A 27,797-nucleotide genomic window follows, 5' to 3' on the forward strand; every position below is an offset into this window, starting at 1 on the left:
GATCTTTAAATATTTTTTCTTTGAAAAGACAAAATTAATTTTAAAAAAAGTTTAGATCCAGCATGACTGTCAGCTGAACAGAAGCTGATCGGTCTTCAAATATCATAGGATTTTCTTCTGAACGAACAAGTGAAAGAGGCAAAATTTCAAATATATTTTATTCAAAATTCTCCATCTAGGAGAAAAGATATATAACAATGTTTACACATGCTTTAATAACTTATTTCACTGTACAACTTACATTCTGTATAACAGTACAATAAACCAGCCAAAGAAAATAACCAGTTAGCACTTAAATAAGAATCTATCATGTAAAAAACATAGTATGGGACACTACGAGATAGTATTTATATATTTTTTAAATGACTGAGCTACAGTACAACAGTCATCTAGTTCAGGGGTTGTCTAAAAAATCAAGCTGCCCACATCTTTCTGATTAATGATGGGAAAGCTATTATGACCTTTCACATTAGAACATGTCATTTTGTTGTGTAAATTTGGTGGTTGGGGGACAGAAGGGCTCTATTACCTTTATCCCTTTCTTATAAATATATTCTCCCTTTTATGTTACTTCCAGTTTTAAATAAAATATTTGTGTTTGTGTACACTACAATGTCAATATTGTGTTAGAATTATATTAATCAGTTATTTTACAGCCAGCAAAATGGTCCAAACGCATTAAGGAAACAAAAGAAACAGACCACTTAGCTCTGCCAAAGTAGCACCTAGAAAAATAATACTTCAGTAAAATTTCTCCTGCTATTCCTCATAGCCTATTGCAGGTAAATGGCAACAACTTCAAAAACATGGGCAGAAATGTAAGAAGGAAGTACTCAAGGAACTATTTTCTGTTCCTGAAGAAAAAGTTCTTATTAGTTAATATATTCTCTAATGCATTTTATAATCTCAAAGTTACAATGATTGCCAAAGCAGGTACATGGTAAGACTCTGCAAGAAGAAAACAAGATGAAAACGACTGACCAGTGAAATCTGAACTTGTTCCAAGTAATTCGATTTTCCAAGGGAAAAAAAGGCACAGGAGGTGCACATTTCAATTTGGCTCAAAAATAATGAAAATTAATTTTAAAAGTTGGCAACAACTACTAAAACATAAAATACAATTTCCTTTTACAGAGCTCAACTATATAGAACATCGACAATAGCAACAACAATAAAACAAACAAAACATGCTAACTGTGGTTCACCATGAGCACGGACTATAGAGAAACTATCAGACATTTCTACAGACTGAATCCCGAGGACTAAATCCACAAAGCAGGATCTAATAATCAATTCCAATCAAACATCTGCTTGATCAATTCTCTTTCTAAAGCTTATCCTATGTTCAAGCTCATTTTCTTTCTGTGGAACTGAAATCATTTAAAGGCTCTAATTTTCAGTTGATTGCAGAAGTATTACAGTAATTCCAAACACCAAAGAACGCCAAAAGATAGAAAGTCAACTAATATCTGTAAAAGCGAACTCAGATTTCACCTTAATACATGTAAACCATGAATCATATATTTCAAAAAAACAGTAGTTATGGTCAAGTTTATATCCTATTATTATATATTTAAAAGACAGCAATAATATATATTATATTGTAAACATAAGTCTGTATCCCAAAAGCATAAATCTAGGAAAAGAGACATCCAATGTAATGATGCACCTGACATCCCCTCACAGACTCTTGTGAGAACTGTAGTGTAACTTACTTAACTGCAATTGCCGAGCAGAGCTCTGGAGTATGATCCAGGGGAATGTTTCCCCACACCACTGAGCTACTTTAGCAGCGATCACGATTGTAATGGAATAGGCTTATTAAGTTACACATTTAAAAAGTCATTAGGACATCTCGTTCTTGCACACTAGTGTAGAAAGGTCTTCCAAAGATAAAAGAGTGTAGGCCTGGTTTAATTTTCTCAGCCAGGGCCATTATTATGTTAAGATCGCCCTCTGCTGTTAAATCAAGGTCTATCTTCAGGTTCCGAAGAGATTTAAAGGGCTTTTTTCCCTTCTGCCTGAAAGTAATGAAAAAAAAAAAAAAAGCAAAAATTATGATATAGAAAATGTACAAAGGAAACAAAACAAAAAACAATGTACAAAGGTTTTTCTTCCATGTAGGAGTTTTACTCACGTATCATCTTCTATATATTTTATTAGTGTCAAGGCTTTTCTGTGAAGGACAAGTAGAAACTGTGCAAGGAAAGTACTCCTGAGAGATAAGCCAGGTTTCAGCTGAAAGACCTGCAGGGAGAGGAACCATTTCAATACATAATTTGCTCACATTCTACTTGTACAGCAATGTTTCTATGACAGTGTTAACAGTCCTTGGCAGACAATACCCACTAAACATCTCCTTAACCATTTCCACTGATGCCACCTAATAGGAGTGTGGTATAGAAGCACTGGGTGTAGGAACAATCTGACTTTTTTTTTTTTTTTGAGATGGAGTCTAGCTCTGTCACCAGGCTGCAGTGCAGTGGTGTGATCTTGACTCACTGCCACCTCCACCTCCTGGATTCAAGTGATTCTCCTGCCTCAGCCTCCCAAGTAGCTGGGATTACAGGCACGTGCTGTCACGCCCAGCTAATTTTTGTATACTTAGTAGAGACGGGGTTTCACCATGTTGGCAGGATGGTCTTGATCTCCTGACCTCGTGATCCACCCACCTCGGCCTCCCAAAGTGCTAGGATTATAGACATAAGCCACCATATCCGGCCAATCTGATAGTTTTTTGAAGTTTTCTGATTTATCTTTAAAAATGCACTCAAATTTTGCATTCTACTTCAGAATACATCCATGTTTGTTTCACTATTAAAACTCATATGTAAGCTATTTCATATTTCTTAACGTCTTCTGCCCAAATCTTCAAATAACATTGAAGCTTCTAGAAGATGAGCCTGTGGTTTTGAGACATTCATATATCTGTACTTTTGCAAGGAGTGGAGTGGGTGGGTAAGAGGAGAATGTGTGCATGTGATGAGGTGGACAGTGGAGGGATTTTCAGTTTGAGAAGCATGAAATTCCATGCCTACGAATTTTCCTTGAACTTTGCAATATGTCACAGACCATATAGATCTCAATCCAAAATTTCTAGTAAACATAAGGATCTCATTATTTCAAAGCTTTGTCTATGACACAGTTTCCTGGCCTGATCCCCAGAATGTTATTATAACAAAACTGTAATATATTAAGAAATAAGTTCCATATAATCTACAATTTCCTTCAACTGTGTAATTAAGTAGATATTTTTTAAAAGAATGAAACAATAAAAATGTTATCATTTAAATAAGTACATGATGTTTCAAAAATATTTTTGACTCAATTCAGGCAAATAAACAACCTCCCTTTCTCAAAAAAAAAAAAAAAAAAACTTACTTGAGTTATAGGTTAATGCTTGAATTAAAATGTTTGTTGTTTGAAGTATGGAATGCTGCATCCTTAATTGTTAATATTAAGTCATTAAATTAAAAAGTCAAAAGGAAAAATCATTTAGACACTTTAGAAAGACCAGACACTACAAAAAACACCTAATAAAACAGATTAGGACTTAATTCTTAATTCTATCATGTTTTATATATGTAAAAAAAATAAAAAAATATATTATACTCTATTTGTCATATACAGAGTATATGTTATATATTTAACATACGTATATATGTTATATAAAAACATATATTTATAACATATAAACATATATATCCTACAGTGCCAGTAATATATACATATACTTGTTCTATATATATACACACACACATATATATACTTGTACTACATATATAGTACAAGCATTGTAGGATACATATATATGTATATATTATATCTGTAAAAGCTAACTCAGATTTCACTTTGATACATGTAAACCATGAACTCTATGTTTCAAAAAACAGTAGTTGTGCTCAAGTTTATATCTTATTATTTTATCTGTAAAAGACAGCAATAATATTTATTATATTGTAAACATAGGTCTGAATTCCTGAAACATAAATCTAGGACAAGAGGCATCCAATGTAATGATGCACCTGACATCCCCTCAGACTCTTCTGAGAACTGTAGTGTAACTAACTTAACTGCAATTGCTCAGCAGAACTCTGGGGCATGATCCAGGGGAATATATATATATATATACACACACACACACACACACACACACACACACACATAGAACAGGCATTGTAAGATATATTAAAAAAGAAAACATGTCATATCATTCACTCTGACAATCTCAAGTTCAACATTTACCTGATCCAGGAAGGCTTTCACTAGAGTGTCTCTGTGTAAGACATCTTGAAAAATATTCCTGAAGAAGAAAATGAAGAAAAAAGTTCAAATGTTGAAATGGCTATATAATGCTACTTTCCACCATCCCTCACTTGAGCCAACATTTTAAGTTCTTATAAATTGGTATTACATATAAACATAGTTGTAAGAATATAGATGTATGTATTTGGAGATATAAAGTATACATTCACTTATTTACTCAAGGATATATTTACATTTTACTGGTGTTTGTCAGGCTAATATGTAATTTTTTTCTCTAAAGAATATAAGCAGTCCCCAATAAGGGTATGTATGTACCTATCAATCTATTTTAGTACTCTCATCTTTTAAAAAAAGTAGAGACCCTTAGGCAATTAATAAATAAAACTACCAATTCTTGCCATCTCAAAAGCAAAACAAAAAAACAAGCCAGCAACAAAAATAAGCACACAACCACCACCATCAAAAACCAAAACAAACCAAAAAATATGAAGAAAAATCTGAGTGAGATTAGAGAACACACTCAGACGATTATCCATTGGGTTTGCCCCAACAAGTCCACTATCTATAAATAACATGAACCAACTATCCAAGAAAGTACTACCTACCTTGGCAATGACCAGAGTGAGATGTAGCAATACAATGGCCACTTAAAATAATGTGTGCCTAACACAGCACCTAGGATATAGTAGGTGCTAAAGCAAACACACAGACAAACAAGACTATTTCCTTCCCAGGCCCCACCTCCCTTTCATCTTTTCTCTTCCATTTTCCCTAGGTTCTACTCAGGCCAGAGTGGTAAGAGAACATTTAATAAGGGAAGGAGGTTTTAACTGAAAGTGGTTCGGATCATCCTATACCTGACAGGAATGGCAAAAAAAGAGAATGGGGGTGTGCAGAAGCAAATAGGAAGGTAGTTCAAGTTTTCTAATCTTAAGAAATGAGTGTACCACACTACAGAAGAAAGAAACAGTAAAGGGGAAACATATCAGCATTTTATCATTATTGACTGGGCACTGATAGTGCCCCTTCTTGGGCTCTGGAAAGAGAATAAGGCTTATATTTAAGTCGAGTGGTCTTATTATACCTGTTCCACTGAATGAATATCTTAGTCATAAGTGAATTAGATAAAGCAAGGTGTTAAAAACAACATTTCCATTTGTTTGTGTCATCTCTGATTTCTTTCAGCAGCGTTTTGTAATTCTCGTAGAGATGTTTCACCTCCCTGGTTAGCTGGATTCCGAGGTATTTTATTCTTTTTGCAGCTATTGTGAATGGGACTGTGTTCCTGATTTCACTCTTACCTTGGAAGCTGTTGGAGTACAGACAATGCTAAAACTTTGCTGAAATTTTTAACAGATCTAGGAGCTTCTGGGCAGAGACTATGGGATTTTCTAGGTATAGCATTACACTGCCTGCAAACAGAAATATTTGACTTCTTCTCTTCCTATCTGAATGCCTTTTCTTTCTTTCTCTTTCCTGACTGCTCTGGCTAGGACTTCCAGAACTATGCTGAAAAGGAGTGGTGAGAGTGGGCATCCTTGTCTTGTTATGGTTCTCAAGGAGAATACTTCCAGCTTTTGCCCATTTGGTAAGATATTGGCTGTGGGTCTGTCCTAGATGGTTCTTATTTTTTTGAGGCATATTCCTTCAATGCCTAGTTTGTTTAGGATTATTTTTGTTTTTCTTTTTGAGACAGGGTCTCACTCTATTGCCCAGGCTGGAGTGCAGTGGCATGATCTCAGCTCACTGCAACCTCTGCCTCCTGGGCTCAAGCAATCCTCCCACCTCAACCTCCTGAGTAGCTGGGACTATAGCTGCATGCCACCATACCAAGCTTTCTTTTTTTTTCCCCCCTGTAGAGATGGGGTTTCACCATGCTGCCTAGGCTAGTCTTGAACTCCTGGGCTTAAGATATACGCCCGCCTTGGCCTCCCAAAGTGCTGGGATTACAGGTGTGAGTCACTGCACCTGACCTACTGAAGGTTTTTAACATGAAGGATGTTAAATTGTATTGAAAGACTTTTCTGCACCTATTGAGATAATCTTGTGGTTTTTGTTTTTAGCTCTGTTTATGTGATACATCACACTTATTGATTTGTGTATGTTGAACCAACCTTGCATCCCAGGGATAAAGCCTACTTAATCAAAGTAGATTAGCTTTTTGATGTACTGCTGGATTTGGTTGCGAGTATTTTGTTGAGGATTTTTGCATCTATACTCATCAAGGATATTGGCCTGAAGTTTTCTTTTTTCTGTTGTATCTCTGCCAGGTTTCGGTATCAGAAGGAAGCTGGTCTCATTAGGGAAGAGTTCCTCCTCCTCAACTTTTTGGAACAGATTGAGTAGGAATAATACCGGTTTTTCTTTATACATCAGGTATAAAGAGATGACACAAACACACGGAAAAACATTCCATGTTCATAGATAGGAAGAATCAATATTGCTGAAATGGCCATTTGCCCAAAGCAATCTACAGATTCAATGCCATTCCTCTAAACTATCAATGACATCCTTCACAAAACTAGAAAGAACTATTTTAAAATTAATATGGAACCAAAAAGGAGCCCAAATAGCCAAAGCAATCCTAAGCAAAAAGAATAAAGCTGGAGGCATCACATTAGCCGACTTTATACTAAAAGGCTATAGGAACCTTAACAGCAGGGTACTGGTATAAAAACAGACAGACCAGTGCAGAATAGAGAGCCGAGAAATAAAGCCACATAGCACCTACAACCATCTGATCTTCAACAAAGTTGACAAAAACAAGCAATGGGGAAAGGACTCCGTATTCAATAAATGGTGCTGGGATAATTGTTGGCCATAGGAATTAGAGTGAAACTGGACCCCTTCCTTATACCATATACAAAAATCAACTCAAGATGGATTAAAGACATAAACATAAAATCTAAAATTGTAAAAACCCTGGAAGACAAACTAGGAAATACCATTCTGGACTTAGGCCCTGGCACAGATTTTATGATGAAGACGCCAAAAGCAACTGCAACAAAAACAAACACAAATGAGACCTAATGAGCTCCTGCACGGCAAAAGAAACTATCAACAGAGTAAAAGGACAACCTACACAAGGGGAGAAAAATATCTGCAAACCACGCATCTGACAAAGGGATATCCAGAATCTGTAAGGAACTTTAAATTAACAAGCAAAAACAAACAACCCCATTACAAACTGGGCAAAGGACATTAACATTTTTCAAAAGAATATATGCACACAGCTAAAAAGCATATGAAAAAATGCTCAGTATCACTAATCATTAGAGAATTGCAAATCAATTCTCTAGGAATGGCTATTATTGAAAAGTAAAAAAATAACAGATGTTGGCAAGGTTGTGGAGAAAAGGGAACACTTACACACTGCTGGTGGGACTGTAAATTAGTTTAGCTATTGTGAAAAGCAGTTTGAAGATATCACAAACAACTTACAATAGAACTACCATTCACCCTAGCAACCCCATTATTCTGTATATACTTAAAGGAATACAAATTGTTCCACCATAAAGACACATGCATGTGTATATGTTCACCACAGCGCTATTCATGATAGCAAAGACAGAGAATCAACCTAAATGCCTATCAATGGTAGACTGGATAAAGAAAACATGATACATATACACCATGGAATACTATGCAGCCATAAAAAACAGATGGAGCTAGAGGCCATTATCCTGAGTGAACTAATCCAGGAACAGAAAACCAAATACCACATGTTCTCATTTCTAAGTGGGAGCTAAACACTGAGTACACATGGACACAAAGAAGGACACAGCAACACCAGGGCCTACTCGAGGGTGAAAGAAGGTGGGAGAAGGGTAAGGATCAAAAAACTACCTATTGGGTACTATGCTTATTACCTGGGTACACCAAACCCTCACGACACGCAATTTACCTGTATAACAAACCTGCACATGTACACATGAACCTAAAATAAAAGTTAAAAAAAAAATTTCCAGTGATCAATTTTTCATGTATTGGCAGTGACTGGAATTATTTTAAAAAGTTAAAATTAAAAATGACAAACATAATTAACATGTAAAAACATACACTGAAAAGTAAAATGAGTCTGTGACAACAGACTTAACAACACACAATCTAGTGGCTAAAAATACTATTTTTTGGACAATTTTATGTTTAGAAAATTTAGAAAATTTAGAGCTGGATGCAAAATTTAAAAATTCAGGATATTACTTTGTCATGATCAGCAAAATGAGAATAGCTGTCTAATTATAGTTTGTCAAATCAGCAAAACAAACATAGCTGGCTAAAAATGATTAAGAAATGTTAAAATACACATACCTCCTCTAAAACACAAAACAAAAATACTAAATGGTTGCAAACTCATTCTGCAGTTCACTAAATTTCTTCAAAAAAGCTCCCAAGCAACCAATCAAAAAAGGGGAAAAATACCAAGCACTTCAGGAAAAAGGAAAATGTTTCAGGGCACAGATTAATTAGAAAACTTCTACATGTCTACCAAAATTTACCAATCTATAAAAACTTACTGACATGGAATTTCAGTTTGACCAATTCATTTTCTAAAACAATTCCCCCACTACTTTCTCAAGAACCAATAAAAACTCTGGAGAACTAGGAAAAAATGGGTCCTATATTAAGTCATCTTTCTGCACCTTGACATATACAAGGCTGGGGGTCCCTTGAACAAGATGTTACTATTCAACGCTTTTGGTTAACACTTAGTGTGTAATTACTGGTGCTCCACATGTCTGTTGCCTAAACTCACTTATTCTGTAGAGAGACAGGTCAGGGTTGTTTGCCCCAATTTTTCTATTACCTTACACACTTATACCTGGGTTATCACAGTTAACGCTTACTGTTGTTACCTTCTATATGTCAAATATTATTCCAAGGCCTTTTTTTTTTTTTTTTAACAAGACAGAGTCTCATTGTCCCGTAGGCTGGAGTACACTGGCACATCATAACTCCATGTAACCTCAAACTCCTGGGCTCAAGAGATCCTCCTGCCTCAGCTTTCTGAATAGCTAGGATTATAGGCACACAGAAACACAATCAACTAATTCTTTTTTATTTTTTGTAGAGATGGGGTTTCACTATGTTGCCCAGGCTGGTCTGGAACTCCTGGCCTCAAGTAATCTGCCTGCCTTGGACTCCTAAAGCTTTGTTCTTACAGGCATGAGCTACTGTGCCTTTTTTCAACTAATAAAAGAGAACCACAAAAGTACACTATAATTATTTTCCTGATTTCAGAACATCATTTAACTGTTTACTTAGGGTTTTAGGATTACAGATTTATCATCATCCTTTTTTTTCTTTTCAAGTTGGGTCCATGCTCAATTAATTATCATTACTTTTCCTTTTGAATTTCCTGATCAGACTGTTTTTTTTAAAAATATGAAGTGAGTAACAATATAAAATGCAAAGTAAAACAACGCTCTATTAATATATTTTAACAGTTTTGTTGTATTTTATATTCATATGAAAAGAAAAAAAGATTTAGAATTACTTCTCTTGTTTTGTTAGTAAGTCCATTCAGTAACTGTTATACAATAGACTCTATGCAACGTAGGGGCTGGAGCTGTGTGGTTAGCCACTATTAAGCCCAGTACCTAGAACAGTGCCTAGGAGCTCAATATATATTTATTAAACAAATAGTTAAATATTTACTTTAAGGGTTAATCTTACCTATTTTAGGGTAAACACAATTGTATGGAAAAAGAAGAACATTTAAGAAAAAAATGCTTGATTAAATGTTACTTCAAGCATAATTCTGCTAGTAATATTTCTTTCTTTTTAAATGCAACTTCTGTTTTGTTTTTATTCGTAAAAGACAGTTTCATATTGCGTGACTACAGTACCAGGAGGCAGAGCATTACGTACAAATCAGGAGTAAAGCTTTCGTCAGTGTAGATGATCGTATCCTGAGCCATGTCTTCTTCTGAAGTGGCTCTCCAGAAGGCTGTCAGCTCGGATCTCATGTATCTACGCTGATTATAAATATGTTCATGACAGGGTGGCATCTGCTTCACAGTATTGACATCCACATCTATGTGTGTGGTGGGATATGGAGCGTACATGACTTGCCGGAAAGGCAGCACAAAGCTTCCAGTTGAATCCTGTCAAAATAAAAGGAAAATGTACTGTCTTACATGCCAAACGATATAATTGTTTTTCAATTTTTTAAAAATGGTCTTTGATTTAGCAAATCCATCTCTAAAAATTTATCCTAAGAAATTATTCATGAATGTGTTCAAGTTTTAGTGACAGAAGTGTTCAGTATAGCATTGGTTTTAATAGCAAAACATCAGAATAACCTAAGCATCCAAAGGAAGTGGTTAAGTAAATAAAAATGAATTTATTAGTTAGCATCTAAAGATGAAGTTGTTGAAGTTTGTGTTGATATTCAAAGAGGCTTAGAATCTGCTGTGAAAAAAGCAGATTAGAATGTGCATAGATGATACAGTGGGGGTGGGAGTCTTAAAGAAAATACATGCAAAAGAGAAAAAAAGACTAGAAAGAGATATGCCAAATATTAACAGTGGGTATTCACTGGATTTGAAATTACAAGTGTCTTTTAATTTCTTAATTATTCTATGCATCTCAATGAACATGTATTTTTATAAATAACAAATTTACTTCTTTCCTAATCAGCTGGGGTAGCCAGTTACCAGGTAATAATAACCTACTGCATAAGAGGTACTGTGCCATATGCTGTGAACAGAACACAAGAAAGAGGCTATTTCCATTTTTTCACTTTTATAATGCTGTGATAATCATCTTTGTATGTCAAAGGTATTTTCCAGAAAACTATATAATTTGTATTTGCATGGGGAACTATTAAATATTTTTTCATTAGATCATAGTTTTGAAATTTCCTCTACACATATGGTATAGGTCCCTTTCAGAGCTAAAATTATGTAATTAAATGAGAGGGTGCTGAGGAAACAAAAGTATTAAGCACTTTATAATGCCTTAACAGGAGAAGTTCTAATTTACAGATTTGTATAACTCAAATAGAAACTGTGTTTCCTTTAACTAGTTTCTATATTTAAATACTATCATTCTGAGTTCATAGCAGCACATTATTGAAATTGCACAAAAGCCTAATATAACTTTTATTTGCAACAATTTTTAAATGTTTTAAATTTCATTTTGCTGTGGCTACATCCTCAAGAAAGTAGTCACTATGAGACAATCACATAACCATTAGGAAAGCTATTTCTTCACGACTTGGGACTACAATTAAAACAACAATAATAGATCCAACAAGGTGAACAACTTTCTTCCCTTTAATTATTGTAAATAATTGCTAATTTACATTTCTCTGTTTTGCTCCTTGAACAGTAGACTCAAATGAAAGAAAACTACAAGTTTTTTCTAATATATATTATATATAGAAATATATATATTATATATAGGAATATATATTTTAGTACACATACATAGGAATTGCTTAAATCCTATATGCTTCTTAAAGATGTTTTAAAATTTTTTCAATAAAATTCAAACCTATTTAGTTAAAAAGAAATGATCTTATTTTAGATGTGCAACCTGATTTAAGCTTGTGTTAAAAAAAAAAAAAAAAAAAAAAAAAAACACCTGATGCTAGACATGTAGATACAGGGACCCACCTGGAAAACAAAGGGTATTCTCTGGTGTTACACTGATGATACTAACTATAAATCCATAAGACATATAGTCTATGCACAGAACTGTGTAAAGGAAGTCAGTCACTGGGCATGTCAATATGAGATACATTAAATGCTAATATTTAACATTTGTCTACCAAGAGTCTCAAAAATGATTTTAGAAAATTGGTTTCACTTGTGTTAAGTAGAAACTATACCTTTAGCAGGCCTTGTACAAAGAGCCCTGACTCATATTTAAATGATGATTCTGCTTCACATAACCTGGAGCATTTTCTCTCTGCTGCAGTCAGAAAAAGGCATAATGTTCTGACTATCTACAAAAGAAAAGATTTTAGCATTAAAATATGAAGTTTTAAAAAGACTACTGATCTGCTTATGAAAGATATCTGACATTTTAATTGTTATTATCAATAAAACATATCCTAAGCAATAAGTATTCTTTAGTCACCTGGAACCCATGAGATGTAACAGTTGTTGCTTAAAATAGGGATTCTGTGGTCAAATAAACTCAGAAAATGCTTGGTAAATCTACTGTATGGCATCTCAAAACCTTTAACATTTGGGTACATACTGTGACTCTTCAGGTGAATTATATAATATGCAGACTTTCTCAGACTTATTTGACCATGGAACCTTTATAGCTTCTGTTTAGTGGGTCTACATGTGAAATTTGCTGTAAGAAACATCAAAGAATGTCCAGATCCTCCAATAAGAAGACAATTAATTATAGAATTTGATTTAAAATAAGGAGGTCATTGGGTGGGGTTTAGAAATCTAATAATATTCGACCTACAGCTCTATTAGTAAAAATAAAAAGGCATTCACTATCTTGAAATTCAAACCATATTCAGAGTTATTATGTTAAAGCAGTGGTTTTATGTAGAGCAGTGGCAACTTCTTTCTCAAATTAAAACAAGATAAAAGGTAAGCTATTCTGCCTCAAGAGGATGGAGGATAGGAAAAATGTTAAAAACAAAAACAAAAGCAAAACCAAAAACCCAACTATGGAGCCTTTCTCCCTTCATAAAGCAGCTCAGCAGTCACTCTGTGGAACCTAAGGCTTTGGAGGTCACAGACGGGAAGCCACCTGTTTGAGGTGACAGAAGTAATAAGATCACTAGTCTGCAGATGCAATATAATGACAGAGGTATACTAAGCTCTCATAAATGGTTATATGAGAAATATAATTTTGATAAATTAAGGCTCATGTAAATATACAAAGTAGCTAGTTACAGAAAAAATAAATTATGAATATATTTGTAAAGTAAATAATCATTTCCAACATATTTTCTATGTAAAACTTCTTTTAAAAAATTAGGTTTGCTAAAATTGAAAGATACATGTACTTATCTCTGAACTGTTTTTAACTAATGGTCAGTGAAGAAAAGTGCAAAATCCTTTAGTTTATTAGCTAATGCTTGGAAATGTAACTGTTCATTAATCCTTTATTAACTCAAGTAGCACTGAAGGAAAGGGTCAGAAACATTACTGAATAAAGTATAATCATCAATGACCACTTAATCCCAATAGCTCCCAAGAAGAGATAGATTTAGAAGGAAAGCCAAGACAATGAAATCAAGATGAATAAACAAATAACATTTCTTCAGAACTAGTACCGAAAGTACAAGACTACCTTCAGATTTGTTAAAGATTACATTGGGAAATAGAAGAGTAATATTTTTTTAAATATCTGATTTTTTTTTTTTTTTTTTTTTGAGACGGAGTCTCGCTCTGTCGCCCGGGCTGGAGTGCAGTGGCCGGTTCTCAGCTCACTGCAAGCTCCGCCTCCCGAGTAGCTGGGACTACAGGTGCCCGCCACCTCGCCTGGCTAGTTTTTTGTATTTTTTAGTAGAGAAGGGGTTTCACTGAGTTAGCCAGGATGGTCTCGATCTCCTGACCTTGTGATCCGCCCGTCTCAGCCTCCCAAAGTGCTGGGATTACAGGCTTGAGCCACCGCGCCCGGCCTAAATATCTGATTTTAATATATTCTCAAAACCATATTATACACATCTGACACTGGTATTTACAAGTTATCAAAATAAACTGATAAATGACTCCTATTCACTTTATTTCAAACTCACTGTTGCCACAAGTTGTCTCAGCAATTCGATGAGATTACATTGCCTCCTTATACTATTAGATCATTTTAATTGCAACCTACCATTTAAATGACAATCCATGATATATCATCAGTCTTAAAGAGTCAAATAATTTGCTAGATTATAACATAAACTACCTTATTTACTTTCTCTGCACTGCTACCTACTACAACGGAACAGCCACAGGTTTGCAAGTGTGAGCTGATGGCACTGTAAGTTAAAGAAAACAGATTAAAAACATTGCCTATAAAACAATTTAACAAACTAAAAACAAAAAAAAGTAGGTGAGCTCTTCAAATAACTCAGAATAGCTTTACATGATAAACACCGAAGATATAAGCATAATATTATCTTTTATTTGTATAGAACCCTACATTTTCTAGAGACGTTTCACAGAAATTTTCTTATTGAGCCTTCAAACAGCCCAATTAGTTTGTAAAATATCATTTAATTAATGTATTTATTTATTGAAATACCATCATTTTATAGCTGAAGAAATTGATATGTAGAGAGATTAAGTGATTTACTTAAAGTCAAATGGGATTTAAAATGATGTATGAAAGGCTGACACTGAACAGATACAGAACTAAAGTGCTTCTGATTCAAGCCATCAAGGCTCTTAGGTTAAACACACTCATGCCTCTGATACTCCATCATGAGCCTAAAGGAAAAGACTGTGGACATAAAAGTGAATACTTTATCCTTTTACTTCTCTTTTCTTAAAAATAAAATTTCATGATAATCTGCAACTGTGAAGAAACATTAAAATAGAGTATAAGATAATACATGTAAAGCACCTAGTATAGGAACTAACATGTAGGCACTCAACAAATATTGGCTATTTCTGTTATCCTTTTCCTTAGAAGAAATGTAAATAGAAAATGCTAGCTATTAGCTATTATTAAGTGTTCTTATGTTCCAGGCACTGTTTAAGTGCTTTATATTATTTATCTTACTCAATGCTTATAACAACCCTATACATTAGGTACTATTATTATTATTGCCATTTTACAGATGAGGAAATAGGTGTATAGAGAATTCAGGTACCTTGCCCACGGGTACACAGCATTAACCCAGGGAGTCTGGTTTAAGGGCACAAACTCTTAAGTACTAAACTCCACTGCTGGATGGGAAAAGATTAGTATAAATATGAATAATTTTTTTCTAGGCCTAAATAACTTAAGTACATCTACAGTACAACTTAATTTGAAAAGGTTCTTTTAGCTTTAATGAGAAGTAAAACAAGAAACCAGAATCAAGCAAGGGGCCATGATTTCTTGTCTGGGAACTATGGAAACTCAGTTTCTTTAAATAGCAAATGGAATAACATCAAATATATTATAGAAATATAATGAGTGAAAAATAACACAAATTTAAGCAACAATTCAAATATGCAATGTTGTCCCTAGAACAATCTAAGTAGACAGTCTGTTATTTTCTTCCTTCCAAATCTTGTCATAGGTGAACATATGCTTCATCCAGGTTTTACAAAAAGAAAAATTCTTACTTGAGAAGAAAGCCTTCATGACAACTGTCACCAATATCATCATCATTGAGTACTGTATCAGCTATCTAAAATGCATCAAAAAAATAAAAAAAATTAGTCTGGCTATAACATAGTGTTGAAAAAACACTTTCAATATACAAGTTTTCTGAAGTCTGGATTCAATATAACACACTGCCTTCATTTCTGAGAATCAAGACTCCCCATAAAACAATCTCTGTGCACTACCATCAGCTTTCAGAAGAACAAATGTGAAAGCTGGTCAATCAGGTTAAACAATTTTTACAAAAACAACTTCCTCTTCTGAGCTGTCAGAATCAGGAGAATAACCTAAATGACAATATCAGAAAACAACAAGAATAGTTTCCTAAAGATATCTCTTAACACTCAGAGTGTGTGATTCAAAACATCCTCAACAAATGATTAAGGAAACTAAATTTGTGACTATAAGTCAACTTCCATTAATGACTACTGCTTTGGCACACAGTTTTGTTTCAAAAGGTACTGCATTAAATATTAATTGCTCCTATAAGAGCTGGGATCCTCCCACTTTTGGGAATTACAAAAGTAGTGAAATAAACAAAATAAATTTAATTTTGTCATCACTGATCAAAAATGCCTGTTTTGCCATACATTCCAGGATTTTGTGTGTGCTTATCTGTTAAAGTGGCTAATACTGCATGTGGATAGTACTTATGACGAAGTGCTTAGTATTAAAATTAGAATATTAATAATATACATAATAACAATATAACCCCAAAAAACTGATAAAGGGTATAATTGCTGTCATTTAAAAATATAAAAACTTACATCTATTTCTTCAGGAACACTGTGTGATTTCATAGATGAAAGCAGTTCCATTACAGGAATCACTTCTCCAGTAAGCATTGGAATAATACTCTGACCCTGCACAATAAAGTAACATGAAGTGAAGAAAATCACATAATTAATATGAGAGAAGCTGGGCAATAAAAAATAAAAATAACAGCAAACAATAACATTATTTGATGAAAATACTTCATAATTTGTTCAAACACAATATCAAACAAGTCTACTACTTGTCTAAAGGATTTATATGCAATCCAAAATCCAAAGGTCACTTTTATTCTTTTTTTTTTGAGATGGAGTTTTGCTCTTGTTGCCCAGGCTGGAGTGCAATGGTGTGATCTCAGCTTACTGCAACCTCTGCCTCCCGCGTTCGAGTGACTCTCCTGTCTCAGTCTCCCAAGTAGCTGGGACTACAGGGGCTGCCACCATGCCCAGCTAATTTTTGTATTTGTAGTAGAGACAGGGTTTTGCCATGTTGGCCAGGCTGGTGTCGAATTCCCGACCTCAGGTGATCCGCCCGCCTCGGCCTTCCAAAGTGCTGGGATTACAGGCATGAGCCACCATGCCCGGCCCTAAAGCTCAATTTTATTCTTTAGAGAGTATGGAATCGGCCGGGCGCGGTGGCTCAAGCCTGTAATCCCAGCACTTTGGGAGGCCGAGACGGGCGGATCACGAGGTCAGGAGATCGAGACCATCCTGGCTAACAGAGTATGGAATCATTGGTTTATCATTTACTGTTATATGCAATAATTAAGTCATCATACCTCTTTTAGAAAAGATCTCCTTTAAAATTTATTCGAGATAAAACATTTGTTAATTAAAAGTCATCAATATGTTTCATATTTAAAAATGAGGAAAATCAAGCACAAAAAGACTTTGAAATCCTTACCAAATAGGTAAGGAAAACCTGAATCAATACCTAACCTCCGTATTCATAAGAGTGTAATCTACCCAAATGCAAATCAAAATCAGCACATATAGTTTAAGAATCTTTTAAAACAGAAAAGTTCCCTTTAGACCTATTTCAATACTACTTATTACACCCTGAAATTGTAATTTTGAAATCGGTAGTTTATAGAATCAAACTGAAAATTCAGTATAACACATCACAAATGTAAAGTGGCTCAAATATGGGTGGTCCCTCATTTATTCACTACCACCACCAGTCTCATCAGTTTTGTGATCAACTTGGGTAAGTCAACTTTTTGAGATATAAATGAATTGTCAAATGTCTATGAATTTTTAGCTAAACATATTTTTAAAATCATACATTAAGATGAATTCAATAGTAGTTGGTTTTCCTCACTTATTTTATGAAATGATTTTATTCAGTCTTCATATGCATCTTTAAGTTAGAATCTCTGTCAGACCCACGGCCATTTCTGGAGTAACTTTAACCAGTTTTTCAGAGTCTCGTATTACTAAGTTGCTTGAGAATTTAAATGTGATGCTACCTCTGGAAGTTCTATCCTAAACCATACGCCCATTTGCAAAATGCTGAAAGCTTTATTTAAAAAAAAATCATGCTTTAGTAACCTCAACTAACTATTCACTGTTTTCAGTTTTTAAAGTAATAATTATCATGCCTGTTTACAATTATGATTAACACATTCAATCTAAAAAGAATAATAACTAGATCCGTGCTAAATTTCCTTCCCTGGGAAGCAATTTTATCAGATGACAGCTACAACTGAAGTTGTTTCAGACTAATGCATCATCCCCAAACAGTATTGCTCAAAATAAAGTCGTTGTGAGATTTGCAAGAACTCAATCAAAACTCAACTCCTCCTTTTCACGAAGAATAATCTTGGGGAAAAAAAAAAAAATTCCTACAGGGCTAAATACAGAAGAGGCTCTAAAAGAAAATCTCTCAAGTTTCTATTCCTCCTTGTACTTCTCAAACTTGAACTTCTCAGCAGTAGGATAACATTTTTAAGAAGAGTACTTAAAAGAGAGACCAAAACTCATTAATAGTAGTCAACTTAAGTAAACGTTTCCAGTTTCAAAAAACAAAATCTCAGTAAAAGCAGAATTTTACTTGGTTTTAAGTTTCCTCATCTTGAGATAAGTCTACTTAATTAGTTTACTAATAACCAGTGGGTTAGAGGGTGGTGAAAGTTACCCCTTTCCTGAGGACCCTGCTTATTGACCAGCAAATAAAGACTGGCATTCTTTGGGTAAAGGGAAATCTTTTCTTGTTGAGTCAGACCTTTACACAGAACAACTGTCTCTGGACTGGAAAGCTATCTACAAAAGTACAAACACAACAATTTGGTAAAGGAGATCACTGCATAGGGTTCTGTATTATGGCCGTATATTTTCACACTTTTTTTTTTTAATTACTTTTTTAAAGTATCATCTGTCTCATTCATGCTAAAAAGAACCAGAGAAAAGCAAAACAGCCATGTTTAAAATATCGGAGTTTTACAAGGAGCAATGAGGGTCACCCACAAGAGGAAATGGAAGTAAAAGTGAAGAACCCTTTCTTCACTGGAGATACCCTTCAAACGAACTTCTCTGCTTTACACTGAAACAGTCTGTACTTATTTCTGCAGGGGAAGCCACGCCCATGTAACCATGCTTCCTTCTCAAACTCTAGCGTCTGTTCCTCAGGGGCATTCAAAGCCAAAGTATAAACATGGCACATTTTCCTAGAGGAGAGGGTAAGAAATATCACTGACAAATTTTAATATTAAAATAGTTATGTCATGGAACAAAATGTAAATTGCATGAGTCTTAAAGATACAACATAAGACTTAAAAGAAATATTGTTTGGACATGGGCCTATACCCCAGATACCTTAGGGGTACATACGCTCTCCTTCTGTTACAGCTACTTCTAGGAAAGAGTTCGAGAAGTAGTACCTTAAAGAACATATCACAGACAATTTTTAAATTTTTTACTATGAACAAGTTATCCAAAATTTATTCTGTGCAAACAGAAAAAAAAAGGGAGCAAATATTAATTTGTAGATGCAATTACTATTTTCCTTTGTTTACTGATTTAACTCTTCAGGTCTAAGATATGGAAATCTTCCTCCAGTTTATTCTGTACACCTCCATAAAAGCTCCATTAAGGCTTACTCTGTAGGTCCCCAAGGCCTTCACAAATGTAGCCATCAACCTTACACAGATACATGCCATGAGAATAATATTTGACAGTATGCAATCTGCATATACCTGATCTTCCATTCTCTCTGTGCCTTCTAAGATAATCTTCTGGACATTTTCTTGTCTTTCCTGAGCAAGAAAAAATTTATTTAAAAAAAAACCCACAACATTTTGATACTTACTTATTTTTCAATAGACATGTTCTTGTGTAGTAATTTAGTTCACAAGAAAAATACTTTCTACTTTAGGGAAAAATGGGGGCAGGGGCAGGAAACTAACCCAATGAATGCCTGTTCTTATAAACAATACAAAATAACATCAAAACACCCTTTATTCTGCAGGGGAAAAAAAGATAACTTCACAGAAAATAGTCAATGTAACATCTGCACAGTTTCAAAAAGGAAAAGAATGACTTGCACTTTTCAAATTAAACATGATGTTTAAAAGATTCTCCTGATTTTAAGTTTTATAATGTGAGAAAAAAGGAAGTAAGCCTGCAAACATAGTAAAAAATTATTCTTTTAAAAAGATATTATTTTTCCTTACTATTGGGCAAAAGCCTTTTAAAATTGGTAATGCTTAATGGACTTCCAGGTTAGTATCAAACTGGAACACAGGAAGGAGAATTCAATGTGTTCTTTAGATATATCAAAACTATACTGAAATGTAAATATCATTATATATTAAACTATAGGACTTAGGGGAAAACAATAATTTCTGTAAAATTAAAAGGAATTCTCTTGGGAACCATGCGGTTCAACCTCCTCATTTTATGAACCTGGGAACTTGGCAAAGAGGTTAAAGAGACCAAAGGCTACATAACCAACAGCTTATGAAACTATTATTTTGAACTGTTATACTTACACATAGTAGTAAGCGAAAGACAGGATTGTGCAATGAAAGGGAAACAAAAGGTATTAGAGTCAAAGGTTCCCAAGAAGAATCCAGGATCTAAAAGTTTCTGTATTTGTTTAAGCTTTAGCTTTTCATCTGTAATGTGGAGCTACCATTTCCTACCTTCCACAGTTAATACGAAGATGACAGGCATCAGACCAGATGTATTTGTATCTAACAGGATAAATGCAAAATAAATAATATCTGTTGTTTGATGTTCACTGCATATAATTTAAAAATAAGATTTATATGTATCAGAAAATAAGCTTTCAAAAGATAGGTTAACATGATTAATAAGCTGAAAAATCACTTACCTTATGCATCCATATTCTTCCTTTCCGGATTATATGTGTTAATCTATCAACACACACTCTATGAAGTGGGAGGTAGAAACTAAGTTCTGTCTGTGGAAGTATAATTGATAGTCCATATGTGCTGCGATCCCCATTCCAGTTTCCATCAAAGATTAATGAAACAATAATCACTCCCTTTTCAGACAAGACAAAAAACTTTACATCTATAGCACCACTCTCTGCATTTCGAAGAATTTCTCCATTTAGAGTGTGGTTGGCAAGAAAAGTTATTTCTCCATCACTGAGAAGTACCTGTTCTGTCTTTGGAGCCCAAATATGCCTTACTCTAGGACCAAGAATATTGTCCCAGTAAGCAAAAGTAGCTGCTAATAAAGGTGATTCACCACTTAAAGCAATCTCTGTCTTGGCAACAGCTGGAGATGGCGGTGGGCAAAGAGTCGACATCACTGCATTCCAACTGTCACATTATCCAAATGCTCCGGAGATATCTAAACAATGACATATAAAACCAATGATTAGGTTCAGCAATTTAAAGATATCCATCAAAACCCCAAATGATTTAGACATATTTGGTTTGTCCTCTTAAGTCAAAGATGCGGAAGCCTGTTATCTCCTATCAGGATAAAGACATTCAACTAGCATAGTAGGTGCACATTAAATGTTTGTTGATATGATCATTTTATGAGATGTAGTAACTTGTTACTTATATTCAGAGCATACATTAAGAAATTCAAAGAAATAGTGAACTGAAAAAATGGCTTCTTTACACTGATATTAAATGTTACATACTAAAGCTCATAGAATAGACCCGCAGTATTCCCAAATCTCCAGTCCATGTGCAAGTCTAGTATGACTGGAGATTTGGCTCCTAACCCATAGCAACTAAAAACGAGAAAACCAGGAAGGGAAAGGCTCAGCTAGAGACTGACACTTGTGGGTTGAATTGAGTCCCTGCAAAAGATATGCTCAATTCCTAACCCTTGGTATATGTGAATGTGACCTTGTTTAGAAATAGGTATAATCGTGTTAAAATGGGGTCATACTGGATTAGAGTGGGGCCTAATCCAATAACTTCTGTGTTTATAAGGAGAGAGATTTGGAGACAGAGAGACAAGGGGTAGACATCCATGTGAAGACAAAAGGCAGATACTGGATTGCTGAAACTACAAGGCAAGAAAGGAACGCTCAGGATTGCTGGTAACCACCAGGAGCCAGGAAGAGGCAAGGAAAGAGTCTTCTCTCTTTTGAGGATCATGCCCCGTCAACACTTCCATTTCGGACTTCTAGCTTCTAGAATTGTGAGAGAATAAATTGCTGTTGTTTAAAGCCACTCAGTTTGTGGTGCTTTGTTACAGTAATCTTAGAAAAGTAATACAACACCTAACAACAGAAATACTTTAAAGCTGCTAAAAGGTTAAAAAAAAAAAAAAAGACATCGAAATACCACAAGTCTGGAGCCATAACAAAAAGTGGGCAAACAGTCCTGTATCCTCAGTGAACTCTCTGCGTATGAGAATACTAAAGCCCAATCCTGATTTTAAAATGACATTGAAATATCAAGACAAAGATAAGTATATTTAACATGCTAGTCAAGAAACCAACACAGCATTTTACCATTGCAAAGAGAGTTCTACACTAAATGGCTAGAATTTAAAAGCTTTAGTTATTTAGAACACATAGAAAACAGAAGGGCTAAATAGGGCCTGTTCAAGCCTTTGAATTTAATGAGAAAACAGACATGATGAGAAGAGCATAAAAGCTCACATCCAAGACAGAACCAAGGGCTCTTGGTGTCCTTGCTCAATTTGTACATCTTAATCCACATAAACACATCACTCTAAAAAGGTACATCCTATGTGATATTAATATAAAACAAATCATTCTTGCAAACACAGTTATGTGCCATGTAACATTTCAGTCAATGGTGGACTGCATATATGACGGTGGTCCCATTAGATTACAATGGACCTGAAAATATGCTATCGCCTTAGTGACACTGTAACCATCATAAGGTCTTAGTACAATTTTTCAAGTCACTTAAAGTATAGCACATACAATTATTACAGTATACAACACTTGATAATAAACTACTATGCTGCTGGTTTATGTATTCACTAGACTATACCTTTTATTGTTATTTTAGAGTGTACTCCTTCTACTTATTTTTTTTTTAAGTTAAATGTAAAACAGCCTCAGGCAGGTCCTTCAAGAGGTATTCAACAGAAAGCACTGTTATCATAGGAGGTGACAGCTAAGATATGGAGGTGGAAGGCAGTGAGGTGGAAGCGAGTGATACTGATGATCCTAATCCTGTCTATGCCTAGGTGAAAGTGTGTGTGTTTTAGTTTTTAACAAAAACGACTAACAAGTAAAAAAAAAATTAAAAATAGGAAAAAGCTTCTAGAATAAGGATATAAAGAAAAAATATTTTTGTATAGCTATACATGTTTGTGTTTCAAGCTAAGTATTTTAAAAGTTAAAAAATTAAAAAGTTTACAAAGTTAAAAAGTTATAGTAGGCTCACGTTAATTTTTTATTGAAGAAAAACTGTAAAGATAAACTTGGTGTAGCTTAAGCATACTGTGTTTATAAAGTCTACAGTGTGTCCAGTAATGTTCTAGGCCTTCACATTCATTCACCACTTACTTACTGACTCACCCAGAGCAACTTCTAGTCCTGCAAGCTCCATTCACGGTAAGTGGCCTATACAGGTATATCATTATCTTTTATACCATACTTTAACTGTACCTTTTCTATGTTTGGATATATTTAGATAAAGAAATACCACTGTGTTATAATTGCCTATAGTATTCAGTACAGTAACAGCTGTACAGATTTGTAGCCTAGGAGCAACAGACTATACCATATGGCCTACGTACGTAAAGGCTGTACTACCTAGGTTTGTGTAAGTACACTCTATGATGTTTGCGTAATGACAAAATCACCTAATGATGCATTCCTAAGCAATGTGTGATTGTACTATAATTGAAGACTTGTATCTAAGACTGAAAGTAAAAAGAATTACATTTTCATCTAAGCAGATCTAAAACTGTGAAATCTATCATAATAGCAATACAAAGCAGCTAATAGGCAAACTATGATATGCCTATCTTTGCCATATGATTGCTTTGGGAGCTAACATTTGATCTGTAAATGTATGACAAAGTAAACAATTTTACTTAAATAATTTTATCCACATCTTGTCAAGAGTATTCAGTTTGATGGAAAGCACTGACTTCTATTTATAGAGCATTAGATGAGTGCTTTTATCACATTATGAGTAGGCACACAGAGCCTGGCAAAACAGTTAACTCTAACTATGTACAATTATGGTTGAACACAAAGACAGTTTTAATGTGTATTTTTAATTTCAAAAATTCATTTAGGTAATATTTACTTTTAAATATGTTATATCAATTTAATAGTCTTAGGAGACAGCACTGGATATAAGCAGTACAGCTTGTTTAAAATATCCACTGTTTTTAATACAATTTAAGCAGTCAGTTTACAATGATCAAATACAGGAATGTAATCTGAATTGAAATGGAAATAACACTACTGCTGTCATAACTAACAACAGCAAACTGGAGGCCAACGTAATGAATTAAGTTAACACGCGACCATACAATTATATTGTAAACATATTTTTCTTTCATTCTTCTAGGTTAAAAAGGTAGATAATCATAAAGGCAATATCACAACTATAATATTTCATCATCAAACTGAAAATAAAAGTATTTCCTAAAACAAAACTGAGACCTGAAGCAAAATCTCGTTGAATTACAGGGAAAATTTTTACCACGTTGCAAAAATTGAACTATTATAGACTGCTAGTTACACTCTCACTCCTAACAGAATAAGAAAAAAAATGGGGCGGGCACGGTGGGTCACGCCTATCATCCCAGCTCTTTGGGAGGCCGAGGCAGGTGGATCATCTGAGGTCAGGAGTTCAAGACCAGCCTGGCCAACATGGTGAAACCCCACCTCTACTAAAAATACAAAAAAGTAGCTGGGCACCTGTAATCCCAGCTACTCAGGAGGCTGAGGCAGGAGAATCACTTGAACCCAGGTGGCAGAGGTTGCAATGGGCTGAGATGGCACGACAGAGGGAGACTGTCTCAAAAAAAAAAAAAAAAGAATAAGAAAGAAAATGAAGGACAAAGATCATACTGAATTGCTTAGTTTTAAATCCTACCGAAAGAAATAGTCTGAGAAATGAAATGTTACAGAGAAGTATAATTAGGAGAGCTGTACAATTATTTTATTAACACTTGAAGTCATTGTCTTTGGTGAGAAAAACCCATACATGCAAATACAGCTGAAAAAAATCAGCTCAAAACCAATAATTGTTTTATGTACCTATCCTATGTACATGCAGTGCTGGCTACTCCAGAGAGTCACCAAACATTAGCCACAGAGTCTTTTGAGGGAAGCCAAGATTCAAACTTAGTGAGACGGTGGCTTGCTCAGGGTTGCACAGGGTTCATGAGAGGTTTCCCAATACACTTTCTGAAAATAATCTCATATATGCAGACATGATTACCTTAATTAGCATCTGCCAGAACTAGTAGAGTGCTAAGTTTGAGGTTTTGCTTTTTCTTTAAACGTTTGTTAAAAATCAACTGTCTCTTCCCTGATTGGTATTTAGAAAGGTGGTTGGTCCACTGCTATTGTAAGCAAAATTTCTACGATCACAAAGCCCTCACTTCTTGTCTTTTAGAGACAGGGTCTCGTTTTGTCATCCAGGCTGGAGTGCACTGGCAGGATCATAGCTCCCTGTAACTTCAAATTCCTGGGCTCAAATGACCCTCCTGCCTCAGCCTCCCAAGTAGCTAGGACTACAGGTGCACACCACGACGCCCGGCTAAGTTTTTAATTTTTTGTAGAGACAGGGTCTAGGCTGCCCAGGTTGGGCTTGAACTCCTGACTTCCAGTGATCCTCTTGACTCTGCCTCCTAAAGCTCTGGCATTATAGGTGTAAGCCACCTTCTCCAACTTGGCTCTCAATACTTGTAACCATGTTGTTTATTTCCTCCCAGTCCAAAGCGAAGCAGGATCCTAAATCGGTCCACTTTCCACAACAGGAGCTGCCCAGGACCACTTTGAGGACAGTGAACTGCTTACAGCACCAGAAAGTTCACAACACTTTCTCAATCTTAAATATCAGGAAAGACTGGGAGGTGAAGTTCATATCACTATCTGCCCATTTCTCACAGATCCAAGTTTCTCAGACAATAGGTAGACTAATCTAGTCCTCCTGGGAACTATCTAATTAAGGTAGAATAGAGCCCAAGGGCAGACTTGAACAACAGAAGTCCTCCTTGGTTTACTTTGTTTCTCTGAAAGCAACGTTTGGAGTGCCAACATAGCCAAACAAAATATTTTATCAACTTCATAAGTTGCTTGTAATTTTTTCCTGGAGCAGATAAATGCTGCCTTAGTGAACAATCTGGAATGTGGTAACTACTCTCGTTTATGTTTCAGATGTACTGTCAGCATGAAGCAGTTTCCAACTGATTGAGGGTTTTCCTCAAGTGACAGGGCTTGGCAAAGGTGGTGATAACAGCGCCCGTGTCAAATGACACCATATTTCAAGTATTCGGACTCCAGGTTATTAATATCCCCTATATGAGTCTTGCTTCTGTGATATTCACAGATTATGATAAAAGTTTCCCAAAGTCTGAGAAACATCATATCTAACTGTATCTTTTTTGATCCTTTGTACAACGTAGAAGTAATGCCAGACAGATTGTGTACCCTTGTTGTTAACTGGTGACGCATGGCAACAGTTTGAATAGGAATTTACCAACTGCCACAACCAGGCAACTACTCTACCAGAGCCTAACAATCTCGATTGCATCTGAAAGGGCCACCCCTCCTGGGAAAGTGCAGGACCTCCCTCCTGTTTCTGAATAAAAAGCCTGTGGTGTTTCTCGTGGCCAGACCGACCCAGTGTGGACACAGACATGTAATCTGTGCAATTCTTTCTGCAACAGATTACCATCAGTCAAGTGATGCCCAAGTCACAATGGTCACTTCCTTTAAGCAAGTCTGTGTCATCTCGGAGCTGTGAAGCAACCAGATCATATCCCACAGAATAGGGAGTACACCGACTGGCATTGCTGCCCTCATATGCAAGTCATCAGCACTCCTTAGGAGCTTGGGCTAAAATTCTGCAGACGTCTCCACACCCCTACAGCACCCCGCATGATCTCCTCGCCATCAGGGACCGTCTCGGGTTCCCAGAGAACCCAGACTTGGTCCTCAGGAGCCGCGCGCCGCCCGCCCTCCGGCCTTCCTCCGGGCGAGGCCTCTCAGTGCCCGAGGCTCCTTTCTCTCGAGCCTGCAGCGGCAGCGCTCCCAGCAGGTTCCCGGGAAGGAGACAGCTCGGGCAGCGCACTGCAGGCGGGAACGCGAGGAAGAGGCCAGATTCCCATCCCTCATCCCTGCGCCGCCGCGAAGCCCGGGGCCCAGATGCAGGCAATTCCACCAGTCGCTAGAGGCGAAAGCCGGACACCCGACTTCGGTCAGAGAAATGATAGGGAAAGTAAAAATGTGTCGAGCTCTGAGGAGAGCCCCGGCTGCTACCCACGTCTCTTCCCGGTAACCGGACCCCAAACAGACACCGGCCAGGACGCCTCCTCCTCACTCACCCACTCGCCACCGCCTGCGCCTCCGCCGCCGCCGCCACCGCCGGCGCAGGGACCGCAACCACAGCCCCACCCCCCAACCCGCCCCCGACCCCGCCCCCCAACCCGCCCCCGACCCCGCCCCCGGGCCCGCCCCCGGCCCGCCCCCGGGCCCGCCCCGACCACGCCCAGGGCCCGGAGCCTAGCGCGCGTCCCCTGAGCTCCAGCTCAGGTTGCAGTTGTTTTCCTCTTTGTTTTCTTCCGGTTAATCTTTATCAGGTCTTTTCTTGTTCACCCTCAGCGAGTACTGTGAGAGCAAGTAGAGGGGAGAGGGTGGGAAAAACAAAAACACACACCTCCTAAACCCACACCTGCTCTAGCTAGGCCCTGCCCCCAGAGAGAAGGAACCGGGCAGCAGGGACGGCTGACGCACCAACCGTCATCTTTTACGTGGGCGGAACTTGTCGCTGTTAGACGCGCCTCTCTTTCCTAGCGGGACACCGTAGGTTACGT

General features: G+C 36.2%; 1 protein-coding gene across 3 annotated transcripts; it reads right to left on the bottom strand.

The window, feature by feature from the left end:
* Positions 1-140: 140 nt before the first annotated feature.
* C9orf72 (C9orf72-SMCR8 complex subunit) lies at positions 141-27,797 on the bottom strand. 3 transcript variants are annotated; one of them, XM_033237530.1, is made up of 11 exons: positions 27,641-27,797; positions 20,656-21,143; positions 19,517-19,576; positions 16,320-16,415; positions 15,513-15,577; positions 14,143-14,215; positions 12,104-12,220; positions 10,138-10,373; positions 4,246-4,303; positions 2,138-2,247; positions 141-2,021 (listed from the first exon to the last, which is right to left on the bottom strand). In XM_033237530.1, the coding sequence occupies exons 2-11, from the start codon at positions 21,097-21,099 to the stop codon at positions 1,835-1,837; spliced, it is 1,446 nt and encodes a 481-aa protein (XP_033093421.1). In that variant the 5' UTR covers positions 21,100-21,143; positions 27,641-27,797; the 3' UTR covers positions 141-1,834. The 3 variants fall into 3 exon arrangements, with proteins under 3 accessions (XP_033093421.1, XP_033093422.1, XP_033093420.1); XM_033237531.1 differs by lacking the exon at positions 27,641-27,797 and adding an exon at positions 27,309-27,383 and having other exon boundaries at positions 141-2,017; XM_033237529.1 differs by lacking the exon at positions 27,641-27,797 and adding an exon at positions 27,309-27,383.

This window comes from Trachypithecus francoisi, unplaced genomic scaffold (genome assembly GCF_009764315.1).
Source record: "Trachypithecus francoisi isolate TF-2019V2 unplaced genomic scaffold, Tfra_2.0 Lachesis_group16, whole genome shotgun sequence".
Taxonomy (NCBI): Eukaryota; Metazoa; Chordata; class Mammalia; order Primates; family Cercopithecidae; genus Trachypithecus; species Trachypithecus francoisi.

Coding starts and splice junctions, on each gene's coding strand:
- C9orf72 (XM_033237530.1), bottom strand. CDS start 21,099: ATGTCGACTCTTTGCCCACCGCCATCTCCAGCTGTTGCCAAGACAGAG. Junction 16,416..19,516: donor CAGAGAGAATGGAAGATCAG/GTATATGCAGAT, acceptor TTTATTGTGCAG/GGTCAGAGTATTATTCCAAT. Junction 2,248..4,245: donor TGAAAGCCTTCCTGGATCAG/GTAAATGTTGAA, acceptor CTCTCCCTGCAG/GTCTTTCAGCTGAAACCTGG.